At 46.0% G+C, this 14,651-nt stretch overlaps 1 protein-coding gene across 6 annotated transcripts in view; it reads right to left on the reverse strand.

Annotated features, from left to right (window-relative positions):
* Window positions 1-14,651, reverse strand: part of KCNMB2 (potassium calcium-activated channel subfamily M regulatory beta subunit 2) — a 318,431-nt gene that overhangs the window by 17,705 nt on the left and 286,075 nt on the right. For 4 of the 6 annotated variants that reach the window (XM_077929759.1, XM_077929757.1, XM_077929761.1 and 1 more), the window contains 2 exons: window positions 8,803-8,922; window positions 3,154-3,324 (listed from right to left, as the gene is read on the reverse strand). In XM_077929759.1, the coding sequence (XP_077785885.1) occupies window positions 3,154-3,324; window positions 8,803-8,922 (291 nt within the window). The remainder of the gene's footprint in view (window positions 1-3,153; window positions 3,325-8,802; window positions 8,923-14,651) is intronic. The other 2 variants (XM_077929760.1, XM_077929758.1) reach the window with 1 other exon arrangement.

The raw sequence follows: 14,651 nt of genomic DNA on the forward strand, positions 1-14,651 counted from the left end.
TTGTGCCTCAGAAACCTTTAGAGAGAAACCTGGCTAGGAAGCCAGTGGTATTTAAATTCCAAAACCACCCTCTTTTCAGGGATCCTTAATTAGACATCCCTGCCAATTACAGTTAAGGTCAAATTATCCCTTTGCAATCACTGGTGATGCTGTTAACCCACATGGCACTCCAGACTCCTTCCATGAATATCAAAGCATCATACGGTCTGGAAAGTAGTTGAGTCTGACAAGATCCCAGCGAGGTAGAATGTTTCGTGTCTGTGTGTGGGGGTTGTTTTTGGCTTTAAAAAATGGGTCAAATAAATTCAACGGGCTGGCAACATGTCCTAGGACATGCCTCCATCTGAAGGGCTGTCAGAGGACAGTCTTCCAACTGAAGCCAGCCTCTATTTGAAGGCCTATCTGGTCCAAGTCTGTTTTGAAGATAAAGAACCCCAATAATTTAAGAACCAAAGAAAAGCCTCTCCGGGTCCGGTCACGGGCCCATCTTGTCCAGCACCCCCATAACACAAGATGCCTGTTAAGTTGTGGGTGAACATATCAGACGACACAGCGATTCTTCAAACAGCTCTTGTTTATTCACAGGCCAGGACAGAACTGAACTGAAGGGTTCAGTCAGCCTGCTTATATAGAGCTCCAGTACAATGTAACTGTAACAATTTTCTAAAACTATCCAATCACTGAACGCCACTTTTGATCCCTTATTTGCATAACTATCTACAGTATCCCCCTGCTGGCCCAGGGTGAGAACTTCAGTACATAACAATGCCTATGGGGAGCATGCAAGCAGAAGGGCTGCAGGAAAGATGAAGCAGGAAAAAACCCACAAGTGATCTCATCCCTAGCAAAATTATTGCTAGGATATGTGGTGAGTGTCTCGCTTTGAGCAAAATTATTACATAGATCAGCAGGATTTCCACTTGTGAGGAGGAAGGCATTAGTCTTACACCAGAAGGAAGAAATAACCCCTCAAAGTGCTGCAAAATAGCTTGATCCTTTTTACAAATTAAACCTCCATTTTCCTTCCATTTGAAAGCTTATAGTTTTCTCTAGGCCGCTGATTATTACTGCCGCTCCCTGCTGAATTAGGCCAGGGCTGTGTTTTGCGGTGATAGACGCTCAACGTTTTATGGACTTCAGTGGGACATAGATTAGCTGATAAGGATATTAGTCGAAACCTCATACTGTGAGGGAAAGGCTGCCAAATCTTTTCATTTCTCTGCTGTGCTGCTTAATCCAAGGCTAAACAATGACAAAGGAAGGAGATAAAATATATGAGGCTAAATCCCCCCACTAGGAACTGAGCACTGTTCTGGTAGCAAGCTCTGTCCATGTCTCCATTGCTGTGAGGGGTGTCCTGTGCCACTTTTAAAATGAAAACACAACCTTATATTGTAAATGAATAGATGGGTCCTAAGTGATCCAGGCCTGCTCTAGAGTAGAGTAGGAACTGAAGTGATGCTTCGTTTTGCATAGGGGGAACACAGTGTAACCGGATACGAAAAGTGCACCCCGGAATGGCAGCCATTTTTCTTTTAGGTTTAGTTGTACACTATCAATAAATAAAGTGTCCTGTTTGTTTGGTGTTCAAGTATTTGGTGGCAACCTTCCCAACTCTGAATCACAGCAAATGCTTAAAGCTCATAGGCGCTCAACTGACACCATCTGCCCCATGGGAAGGAAGAAGAAAGTGAGAGAGGCCTTCTCCAGTTGGACTCATCCCTCTGCGGGCCAGCTTGACATTTTATAACATTTATTTATGTAAACCACCTTGGGTGCTTTGGCAGAAAAAGCGTATATAAATGCAACGCAACGCAATGCAACGCAATGCAACGCAATGCAATCAATCATAGAAATGTTTGAATGAAGGATTATTGTGGAAATAGTCCCAGTACATTTCCGAGCACAATTCGAAGTGTTGGTGCTGACCTTTAAAGCCCTAAACGGCCTCGGCCCAGAATACCTGAAGGAGCGTCTCCACCCCCATCGTTCCGCCTTCTGGTGGTTCCCTCACTGCGAGAAGCCAAGTTTCAGGAAACCAGGCAGAGGGCCTTCTCGGTAGTGGCACCTGCCCTGTGGAACGCCCTCCCACCAGATATCAAAGAGAACAACAACTACCAGACTTTTAGAAGACATCTGAAGGCAGCCCTGATTAGGGAAGCTTTTAATGTTTGATGGATCACTGCATTTTAATATTTTGTTGGAAGCCGTCCAGAGTGGCTAGGGAAGCCCAGCCAGATGGGCAGGGTATAATTAATTAATTAATAATAATAATTAAATGATTCATACAGTGTTGAAGGAATGGTGTGACTCCTTCAGCACCCACAAAGCTCACACTTCTACCAGTGTCCTTCACATGGTCATTTGCCCGAAATTCACAACATGCCAATTTCACTGTCCAAGTGTCCCTATTTTCCAGGGACGTCCCTGATTTAGAGAAGCTGTCCTGGTTTCTGATTTGAAGCCGGAAGGTCCTGCTTTTCCTTAGGACGTCCATGTTTTAATTGGAGAAATGTTGGAGGGTATGGTCGGATATCCCTATTTTCATTAAGGAAATGTTGGGTAGGGCATGGAGTTACCCAACCCCTGAGCCATCTGAAGGCAATCCTGTACAGTGGAACCTTGGTTTTTGAACTTAATCTGTTCCGGAAGACCATTAGGCTTCCAAAAAGTTCAAAAATGGAGGATCAATGGGCTGGCTGCAAAGTCAATGGAGAAAAAATGAAAAACAGTTCAGCTTCTGAAAATCATTCAAAAACTGGAGCAGTTACTTCTGGGTTTTCAGCTTTTGGGAGCCAAAACGTTCCAAAATGGAGGCATTCGGCAACCGAGGTTTGACTGTATAGGGAAGTTTTTTTAAATGTTTAATGTTTTATTATATTTTTATATATGTTGGAAGCTGCCCAGAGTGGCTGCGGCAACCCAGTAAGGTTTGTGGGGTATAAATAGTAAAATTATCATTATGGAATGGGATGTCCCTGTTTTCATTGGATAAATGTTGGAGGGTATGCCCCACAGCATCTCAAACCCCTATTGCCCCTTAGTAACAAATCCAGGTAGTTCCACTAGCTCCTTATCCAATTGTTCACCCCTCAGCCTTGCTCCCGCCCCTCAAAACAATTTTGCTGTGTGTGAGAGGGGAAAAGCATTTACCTTTGCATGTATGACCTCAGCAGCGTGATTCCCAGCAGGAAGTACATCATAATCGAACACACCATCATAGTCAGTCCCAGCAGTATGGCCCGGTCCTCCCCTGCTTTGAGAGCGGTGACTGTTTTCCTTTTGTCCAGCAGATCATGATCCCTGATTTTTTGGTAAATATTTCTGAGGTTGAAAACAATACATTCTTATGTGGAGTTCACACTTAATCAATAAACCCTCTAAAAGGACTGACAGTTCCGCTGCCAGGGCCTGTCTCACGGGAGAGCAGGCTTGTAAGGTTTCCACAGCTGATGTTTCCTAAACAGTTTGCTCGGACCTGGTCATGGGGGGGGGGGGGGAAACCACCGGCACCCGAAATGTGCCACAGACATCTGCCGATGAAATGTTTTCAGCTGTAGAGGGGGTGATTTGCAGATTGTTTGCAAAGGCCTAAATCACTCACACTAGAGCAATCTCACGGGAGCATCTTGCAAAATGTGTTCTGCGACTGAATGGCAATTCTCAAAGCTGGACCCTGCTTTTCGCGTTGCACAAATTTCCTGGCCACATTACTGAAATGTGCTTTATGTGGGACTTCCCTTAACAATAGTCTGAAAAATCCAAATTGTCCAGAATGTGGTTGCTGAATGTGGTCGGCTGGTGCCAACAGATTGGCTCACCTTTCACTGGTCCTTCATCAACTTGACCAGTTGCTCAATTCACAGTGCTGGTTTTGAGCCCTCAGTGGTTGGAGATCTAAGTATCTTACTGAAGCACCTCTCTGTGCATCCTCCACCAAAAAGGGACAAAGCCTTTTCGGTGGTGGCTCCCAGATTGTGAAACAGCCTCCCAGGAGAGAATGGCTGCCAGACCGCATGGTTGCCCACTTGCAAGTGAGCTTTGAAAACTGTTCTATTTTAGTGGGATTTTTTTTTTTAAAGTCCTGGCTCTTAATGCTTTTTGAAATTGACGGCTACTTTTTACTCATCCCTGTTTTACTGCTGGGATTTGCTTGATTATTCCATTTTATGATATGTTAAATCCTTCCGAGCTGCCTTGAGTATATTGTGAACTAGAAGGACAGGATATCTAAATTATAGGAATAAAATGATAAGAATAGAATACAGTGCTTCAAATGTAAAAGAAATCAACAGAAGAGGGACACAGGAAGTGGCCTGAACCCATTGAACCCCATATTGTCCATTTTCTCCAGGCTTGCAGGCAGAGGGTCTCCCTTGACACTTATGACAGGAGGATCTTTTTAAAGTTGGAGATTCTAGGGATTGAACCTGGGGCCATGGAGACGCCACTTTTTGCAAGAATCAGGTCGCTCTGAGCCTGATCAGAAACGCAGGGATGCTGCCAAAAATGTCGGCTCCATTTCAGCTCCCCCTCCATAATATGTAGTTCAGCTCACCTTGAGTGTTGACAGGGGAAACCCCTGTTGTACAAGTGGGAATCCTTGCACGGATAGGCGGTGTTAGCTGGATATTGACGTGGGCATAGCTAGAGATCGACTGGATCCTAACCCTCCCACTCATCCTGTTGGATATAGCCTTAGGACTGCACCTTTCTCTGGCTACCAAGCTAAGAATATTATTTAGTGCAATGTACACTAGACTGCGTAAGGTGAGCTTCATTTCCTATGGAGAAGTGATGTAAGCAAGCGTTGCCCGGCTGTGGCTATTTATCAAAATGTATTTAACCGTGATAGCTTGCTATTGAGAATTTGCGTCGTTACCAAATGAGAGCAGGCAAGAAAGGCAACAATTGTCATGCCGTTCTGGAACATTAAGCCCATCGCGCGACATAACTTGTGTCACTCTGTAGGCATAAAACAGGCACAGTGCAGTCAGTCAACAACGTCACCGGAATGTAAACGGGATTCGAAGGGACGGCTGAGAAACAAGACTGCTAATTGAAAAGGGCCGCAAGCGTCTTTCTACGGAGGGGCTATGAGCCATGAAACGCACAGAGGAAAAAGTAATAAAGAGAGAGAGAGAGAGAGAGAGAGAGAGAGAGAGAATAACTGGCAGGTAAGTAGAAGAAAGGGACGCGGGTGGCGCTGTGGGTAAAACCTCAGCGCCTAGGACTTGCCGATCGCATGGTCGGCAGTTTGAATCCCCGTGGCAGGGTGCGCTCCCATTGCTCGGTCCCAGCGCCTGCCAACCTAGCAGTTCGAAAGCACCCCCGGGTGCAAGTAGATAAATAGGGACCGCTTACTGGCGGGAAGGTAAACGGCGTTTCCGTGTGCGGCTCTGGCTCGCCAGAGCAGCGATGTCACGCTGGCCACGTGACCCGGAAGTGTCTCCAGACAGCGCTGGCCCCCGGCCTCTTGAGTGAGATGGGCGCACAACCCTAGAGTCTGTCAAGACTGGCCCGTACGGGCAGGGGTACCTTTACATTTAAGTAGAAGAAAGCATCCATCAACAATGCGATGGGAAGCCCAGCTCGTGTGTAAAGAGTTGTGGTGGCTTGCTTGGCCCCGGAAAACCAAGCGCTCTCAACCAGAAACCTATTAATTGGTTGCGAAGCACCTTAAAGGCAAAGCCTGAGGGCCAGCAACTGGCAGCCCTTCACCCAAACCTGGCCCCTTGACCAAAACATAAAATTTGGCCAGCCAGGGAGACGAATAGCAGGCATAGCGGGAACAGTGGTTCTTGACTATGAGATTTGAGGCCTACTATCCTCTACCTCCTCCTCAGAGTAGTAATATCCCTATATAATTAAGTCACCTGATGAGCCCTTGTTCTGAGGGCAACAGCCAAATGAAGATAATAGTTAGAAGGAGCAGGACCTTTTCAGCGCTGGCTCCCTGCTTGCCAGTTTTGTTCCTTAGAGAGACTTGCCTGGCTTGTTACCTTTTGACATTTAGAAGGTTGGTTCTATGACCTGGTTACATCCCTAAGCGGGTGGTGATAGTGACTGCGTATGTCTGCTGTTTGCAAGCTGCCTTTTACCGGATGTAGCTGTTTTATTATCTGTTTCACTTTATTGCTGTGCAATTAAATCAATTTTTATATGTAATTTAGTTGGCAAACGCCCTTGAGGACACTGCTGGGCCCTCAGATAGGATTCAATATACAGTGGTACCTTGGGTTACAGACGCTTTGGGTTACGTGTTTTCAGGTTACGGACTTGCCAAAACCCGGAAGTACTGGAACAGCTTACTTCCGGGTTTTGGCACTTGCACATGCGCAGAAGCGCCGAATTGCGTTACGCGCGTGCACAGATGTGGCACTGCGGGTTGCGAACGTGCCTCCCGCATGGATCACGTTCGCAACCCGAGGTTCCACTGTAGCTCTGTGTTGTGCTCTTGTATGACCAACAAGAAAGCCCAACCTGAGGCTATGTGGACGAAGGCAGTGCAGGAAGGACCAAACCTATTTCTCAAAGCTGAAAGACACCAGGAACATGGAGCAGGTCTTGCCCTTGATCTCCCCCCACTCAGGTGTCCTCACTACCCTAAATGCAGCATGTGGTTGGGTGAAGAAGAAAGCAATCCTTACTCCAGCCTCTGGATGAATGGCTCCATCGATAGATGAGTGGTGGGAGAAAGGCTAAGGAGTTTATTGGCAAGAAGTGGAGCTCCACTCTTCTGCCACTCACCATAGCTGATAGGTCATTCGTTAGGAAACAGGGGCCCACACACTTAGCCTTGGTAGCCAGCAGTTATTTGCTGTTACCCACCCACTACTGGCCGCCACCAAGCCCTCTGACAAGGGTGCCAGCTATAGGGGGTGGAGCTCCCTCAATAGTTCTATGCAGGGGCCTGAGCCCCCTCCAATATTGACAGAGCCGCCATCCCCTGCCACCTCTGGCACTACCGCCACCACTGGGTGATCCCTGGCATGCCGGGTGACGGCAGGAGGTGTGGAGGGTGACTTTCACCCTCCACACTCCCCGTCACAACCGGGAAGGTGCTCTGGTGATTCTCAAAGGGACGCCCACGTGTCCCGGCAGGTCTGGCCAGATTGGGGGGCTGGGCATGTCGCATTTGTGATGTCATGCACGTGCGACGGGCCACCCCAATGCTGGGCCCAACTTGGCGCCCTCTGACAAGGGGGAATAGAAAGAAGCAGCCCCTTGTTTCACGCAGTGAGATTTTCGCTGCTTCAGGGTGTCTCCAAAACCTGAGAAGCAGTGAAAGATTCACATCACTTGCCTGCCTAGCCTTCCTGGTGTGCCAGAGGATAGAGGAGAGAGGGGTGGTGTCTGCATAAAGCAGGGGAAGGGAATTCAAGGGTTACTTTCCCTTCTGGGGGCCACATGCCAGTAGTAGGAGGGGCCACAGGTAAAAGTGGGTGGAGCTATTAATGCAAATTTTACCTTTGACCGTTAGGGCTAATTTCTACACACACTCATGCACCCTTCTCTATCCTTCATTCGGGCAAGGAAACAGTGACGGAGCTTCATGCTCTGGCACTGGGGGGCGGAGAGCAAGCGGGGGCGGGTCTGGTATGCATCCCGGGGGCGTGGCGCACTGCCCGCAGGGGCATGGCGATGTTGGGAATTGAGTTCCCACCAGCTGCGAGGTAGCAGCACATTGTTTACATCATGTGATGTGTCTGAGCATGAGACAGGAAGTCTCAGCTGATTCTCAGTGCTGAGTTCTCAGCGTGTAACTTGAGAACGTACTTTCACTTCTGAGGTAGAAGCTGCTCAGGAGAGCAGACATGCTTGTATTAGCTCCGTGTTGTACAGTCTTAATAAAGTAGTGTGTTAGCCTACGGACTGTTTCTTCTGTCATGGAATGCCAGAAGATTAGTGTGCTCCTCTCAGGAGGGAGGGCTCGCTTATTACCGGTCTCTCTGGACTGAGGGAGGATTCCAGCCAGAGAGTGACCACCAGAGAGAGGCCCCGGTGTCTGGGGAAGGTGGCACCCTTCCCCGGGGGCGTTTTTTCAACAGGCACACCGCCTGTGGGGACGTGGCACCCAGTGCAGGCGGGGGGGGGGGGACAGCCACGATGGCCCACTTTGAGTTAGTTCTCTGATAAATTACCGTACTGGTACCATCCGAATTGCGCACTGGCAGATGGTGGCACAGATGTGTTCGGTGTTGGGGGAGGGGAGGGCATTTCACAGAACAACCTCCTTCTACCAAAACCCCACAAAATTATCTCCCCACGACAAGGACAAAACGTCTCTGAACGGATGGGGCAGTTCTGAATGGCAATGGAGAAGCAGATCTGTTAAACTTTTTTTTAAAGTAGTGATATGGCAGGAATGTTCTGTCTCTTTTTTAAAAAGGCAGCAGAAATTAAAAACTTTTTTTAAAAAAACTTTTTAAAAGAGTGTGGAACAGGAAGGGAAGGAATATCTTGTTGGCTGGTGATGGCACCAGCACTAGCCAATAGGTGCTTTAGACTGACGCTTGCACAAGCTAAAGAGGAAAAAACCAGCAGAAGGCTCCGTGGGCACCATTCATTTAAAGCATATTTTGACGCATATATAGAAACTGACCTACTCAAAAGCACCCCAAAGAATTTCTAGCACCCTAAGCACACTAGTTCCCAGGTTTCTTTTTGGGTGTGTGTGTGTGTATGCTTAAATGTATGATGTGTTCACAGCTTCATTCTCCTCCCATCCACCTTTCGGGGACAAGTGGGCCTAAAGGAAGGCAATCCTACATTTCAAAGCAGCCTATAGACGCCACGTACCTTCTTTCGTCGTGTCTGTACGACGTGGAGCTCCTCCCACTGGTCCAAATGAACATCTTAGAGGATTGGTCTCCGCTGCCTCTCCTTACTGTGGAGGTCCTGGAGGGATGGTGGTAGTACCTAGGAAGCAACAGACAGCCACCATCACCATGTGCTGAGACCCTGATGGGCCCCATCGCATCCCTCAAACCCAAGTGGCAAATCCTGGTTGGATTGTCCAATGTTTGCAGGCCCTGCTCTGTGTCGAATGGCTTTTAGGTCATTCTAGGTAATGAGCAAAACAACAGGGATGAACTTCCTATTTCCCCTTCCATCCAGCAGGTTCAAGTGACATTAAATTATTATCTTCTCCTTCTTCTCCTGGACCATTCTTTCCCCTCCAACTTCTATCAGACTTAACAACACCTTGCTCTGATGCCTTCTCAAGTGTGGCTTAACAAAGAGAAATAGTTTGTATAGTAAACCCTGTCATGGTTAAATATGGCCCCTGAATGTTTCACTTCTCCTGCCTGCCTTTGCAAGCCTTGCCTGCTCCCTGTTGCTTCCTGATGGGAGCCTCTGTTTGTACATTTGCTCTAAGCAACCGTAAGCGTTACAACAATTATGCTGGATCTGCTGTGTATTCTGAAGGCACTGAACTGTTGCCAAAGCTGCGGTGATGCTTAAGTTGTGGTTAAAGTCCATCTCCTGGATGATGATCCTCTGATTGGCAGCGGTTTCGTGGAGGAGGGAGGTCACAGCAATTTTGACAAGTGCTCAATGACTACCAAAAGGGGAATTTTTTTCCTTAGAAGCCTGCAAGGTTCCAAGCAAGTGTTGGTGCTGACATTTAATGCCCTAAACCGCCTTGGTCCAGTCTCCACCCCCATCATTCTGCCCAGACACTGAGGTCCAGCTCTGAGGGCCTTCTGGCGGTTCCCTCACTGCGAGAAGCCAAGTTACAGGGAACCAGGCAGAGGGCCTTCTCGGTAGTGGCACCCATCCTGTGGAACGCCCTCCCACCAGATGTCAAAGAGAACAACTACCAGACTTTTAGAAGACATCAGAAGGCAGCTCTGTTTAGGGAAGCTTTTAATGTTTGATGCATTACTGTATTTTAATATTTGTTGGAAGCTTCCAAGAGTGGCTGGGGAAACCCAGCCAGATGGGCGGGGTATAAATAAATAAATAAATAAATAAATAAATAAATAAATAATAAACACTGTTTCCTTTCAAGGTCTTTGCTATTCCCTAGCCACATCTCCATGCCCTCCAACATTTCTGCAATGAAAATAGGGGCGACCTTTTCCATAACAATAATTTTATTATTTATACCCCGGCCATCTGACTGGGTTGTCTGAGCCGCTTTGGGCAGCTTCCGACATATATGAAAACATAATAAAACATTTTAAAAAAAAAAACCTTCCCTATACAGGGCTGCCTTCAGATGACTAGAGGGTGGTGATGGTGGATAACCCCATACCCTTCCACATTTCTCCGATGAAAACAGGAACGTCCTAAGGAAAAGTGGGGCATTCTGGGATAAAATTAGAAACTGGGGAAGCTTCCATCAATCTGCGCCTGTCCCTGGAAAGTAGGGAACACTTGGAGGGTCTGGCAGACTGGCAAATAATTAGTCTCTTACCTGGTGGTGACGAGTATGTCAAATGGGGAAAGGGAGGGTAGAAGAGAGGAATATCCTTCTTCTTATGCCCATAACTCCCTTCCCCATGGGGCCTGGGATCCAGGGGGGCTGAGATGTGGCCACTCCAACTATTAACAGAGAAGTCCTTCAAACAGAGGGCTGACATCCTGCGAGCCCTTCAAACACAGGGCTATCCTCTGTAAAGCCAACCAGGCTATTGTATTGTTCATGATGCCCTGCTTGTAAGCAACTCACAAGCATCAGGCTGGCTGCCATTGATAATGGCTTGCTGGACTGGATGCACTGTGGTCTGGTCCAGCTCCACCTTTCTTATGTCTGGTATGCGGTATCACCACCATCTTAGCAACAGAAGGACCGTTTCTCCTCTGCCTGGGCTTGGCTTCAATTAATCGCCATTCCCATTCTGTTCTCACTCCCCTCTTTTCTCATAATAGTCTCTCTCTCTCTCTCTCTCTCTCTCTCTCTCCCACTCTCTGCTTTGTGCTTCCTTTCATGTCTCCTCCCCTCCCAGCACCTTGTACAACCTCCCACTTGGTGTCTGCCAAGCACAAATCCACCCCCTCTGGAAGCTGAGGCTTCTGTAAGTCCTTCCATCACCAAACCAGCAATTTCCACGAACAACCCCCGTCTCCCAAAGCTGATCTGTTTCCTTTCACGCCGTCTAGGCTTGTTCACAGGTTCACACACAGGCTGCGCGCATGATCACAAAGAGCTCTGGCCTCACAACAAAGGCTCCAAGAGTTCCCAGAATAATTCCAGGACACATGTCTGTGATGAGAGAGGTGGCTCCACACTACAGTATTAGAGAAAGCTGTGCTTCAGATGAATTTGAAATGTCAAGTCTTGCTGAGATCCAAAGTGCTGCACTGTAAGGTTCTTTGGATTTTCCAGATGATGTGAAAATCAGGCCATGCCTGATTATTAGTATTATAATATTTTTTTGTTTATTCACCACCTTTTCCCCTGACAGGCTCAATAAAATAGGAAGAACAGCTAAAAATATAGAAGAAACAATAATTTTAAACAATTAAACATAAACATTAAAACTATCTATCTATCTACCATCTATCTATATCTATATCTATCTATCTATCTATCATCTATCTATCATCTATCTATCTATCTATCTATCTATCTATCTATCTATCTATCTATCTATCTATCTATCTATCTATCATCTATATCTATCTATCTATCTATCTATCTATCTATCTATCTATCTATCTATCATCTATCTATCTATCTATCTATCTATCATCTATCTATCTATCATCTATATCTATCTATCTATCTATCATCTATCTATCTATCTATCTATCTATCTATCTATCTATCTATCTATCTATCTATCTATATCATCTATCTATCTATCTATCTATCTATCTATCTATCTATCTATCTATCATCTATCTATCTATCTATCTATCTATCTATCTATCTATCATCTATCTATCTATCATCTATCTATCATCTATCATCTATCTATCTATCTATCTATCTATCTATCTATCATCTATCTATCTATCTATCTATCTATCATCTATCTATCTATCATCTATCTATCATCTATCTATCTATCTATCTATCTATCTATCTATCTATCTATCATCTATCTATCATCTATCTATCTATCATCTATCTATCATCTATCTATCTATCATCTATCTATCTATCTATCTATCTATCATCTATCATCTATCATCTATCATCTATCATCTATCATCTATCTATCTATCATCTATCTATCATCTATCATCTATCTATCTATCTATCTATCTATCTATCTATCTATCTATCTATATCTATCTATCTATCATCTATCTATCTATCTATCTATCTATCTATCTATCTATCTATCATCTATCTATCATCTATCTATCTATCTATCTATCTATCTATCTATCTATCATCTATATCTATCTCCTTCCTACCTTCCATCTATCATCTATCCATCTCTATCTAAAATCTATTTAAAAACATACAGATAATTACAATAAAAGCACCCTTTCATTGAAAGCAGTCAGTTCCCAAAAGCCCGTTGGAATAAGAATGCCTTCACCTGCCAGCGGAAGCACAACAAGGAGGAAGCCAATCTAACTTGTCTAGGGAGTTCCAAAATCTGGGAGCAGCCACCAAGAAGGCCCTGTTCTGCATTCCCACCTAGCATGCCTGCGAGGGTGACAGGATGGAGAGAAGGGCCTCACCTGAAGATCTCAAAACCCAGGCAGCTTCGTATGAGGGAAACCGGTCTTTCGGATAGCTTGGACCTAAACTGTATAGGCCCTGAAGATGATGGAGTACTAGCCTTGGTTTGATATGCATAGAGTTTCCAGAGGAAAAGCAGTTCCCATGACTCTTGGATCCCCATTCCAAATTGTTTCTCTGGAATGCTGTTCAGTATCTATGAGAGATTGCCTTCTACTTAGAGCAAAGCAATGTTGCAGCAAGGTGACCAAGTAAGGGACAATGACAGCAAATGCTCGGGGAGAGTCCCTTATGAAGGAGAAGGGCTTCATTATGTCTCACCCCCCCAGTGCCTTCAAGCTGTCCATCTGCGACATCATTAATGCTGCCTGCTTCATTAGCAAGGGTGAGCCGCAGCCACCTCCGCCATTTAACACGCAATTACATGCCTAATCTTGTGTAAAATGGTAACACTAATGACATCACCACAGCCGTACCCAAAGGTCGGGCGCATGCAACCTTCTCCCCGGTGCTTCTGTGAGCTGAAGGATCTAAGTGAAAAGGCCTTAACCGGAGCAGTATGCTTTAAATTCTACACGGTCGTCACTGAGCACCTTCTTGCTGGCCCTTCAAAACCAAAGATGGATAGCTTCAGAAGTAGCCTGAGACAGTGACGGTGTTGTTATGGCCACAGCTGAGCTCCCAGGATTCCTGGGTCAAATGCTGGCAGCTGTGGAGGATTACATCCCTTGTTTTCTGCCTTCTGTGGCCAGCAAAGAAGAAGCTTGTGGGTTCCCTGGGCCTAAAGAATGGGCCTATATCAGGGAAGGGGAAACCTCTGAACCTCCAGATGTGGTTGGACTCCAATTCCCATCATGCCTCAGCCAGCATGGCCAATGATCAGGGATGTTGGGAGCTGGAATTCAACAACATCCAGAGGACCAAAGACTCCCCAACTCTGGTCTACGTTCAGCCTCCTATTTCTGCCACTATTTCCTCAGGCTCCTGTCTCCAAGAAAAGATTGGTGGAAGGAAGGAAGCGGTTGTTCAGATATTCGCGGCATAAGTCGTTTAGGGATTTAAACCCTAATGTGAACATTTCGAATTGGGCCTGGGAAGGAACTAGTAACCTGTGCAGCTACTTTAAAACAGGGGTTATATAAGGTCTAAATGGAAGCCAATGGAATTTGTTGGTATTGGAATAATTTTGCATTGAAACGCTGATGAATTTTCACGCGGATGTGTGAGAACTGAACTTAATACTGAAGAAGTGAGAAATTGACAGAACCGGAAATGGATCGATTTGTCTGTCACCAGGGCAGACTGAAGTTCATGGGGTAATGGTGCTGCCTCTGATAGACTGGCTAGCGTTTATTTCCTCTCAGTTACTCTCAGTTAGCATCATTAACTATCTAGCCTGTTTCTATATGTTGCAGGAGGGATGAACCAAACGATCCACGGGCGGCAGAGCTGCCGCAGGGCCTGCAGGGGGCGGGAGGCAATAACAGCAATTACATTCACACCCACAAACTTTCCCCACACAGTTGTGATGTCACAGACTTGCAATTGCTATATACGTCAAGAAAAATACCAGGGTGCATCTGGCAATTTCTCTGCTGAAGTTCAACCTGTGCAACGAAACAGGAATAGTCACAACATGTATTTCCAACAAACTGCAAACACCTGAAATTTCCGGACTCTCCCCATCAGCGCTGCTTGTCAGGTCTCTGACGGATGGGTCCCCAAGCCCCTGCTGCACTGAAAATGCTCTGCTTGCTGAGATGTCCTTTTAACCCAGGTCACGGTGGGAGAAACTGAAATGTGTTCCTGCTAGAACTCTGCAGTGTTGATGTGTCAAAAGCTATGATCCGCAAATCAATTATGGAAAGATGCCTGGATTTAAGGAAGATTCACTCCTATTGACTTACTACTGGGAGCACTATAATAGACTTCATATTGCCTTGTCACATATGTTGTCTGACATAAAGACTAGCTAACTGTTACCTGCACTGTCCATAGG

This window comes from Podarcis muralis, chromosome 6 (assembly GCF_964188315.1).
Source record: "Podarcis muralis chromosome 6, rPodMur119.hap1.1, whole genome shotgun sequence".
NCBI lineage: Eukaryota > Metazoa > Chordata > Lepidosauria > Squamata > Lacertidae > Podarcis > Podarcis muralis.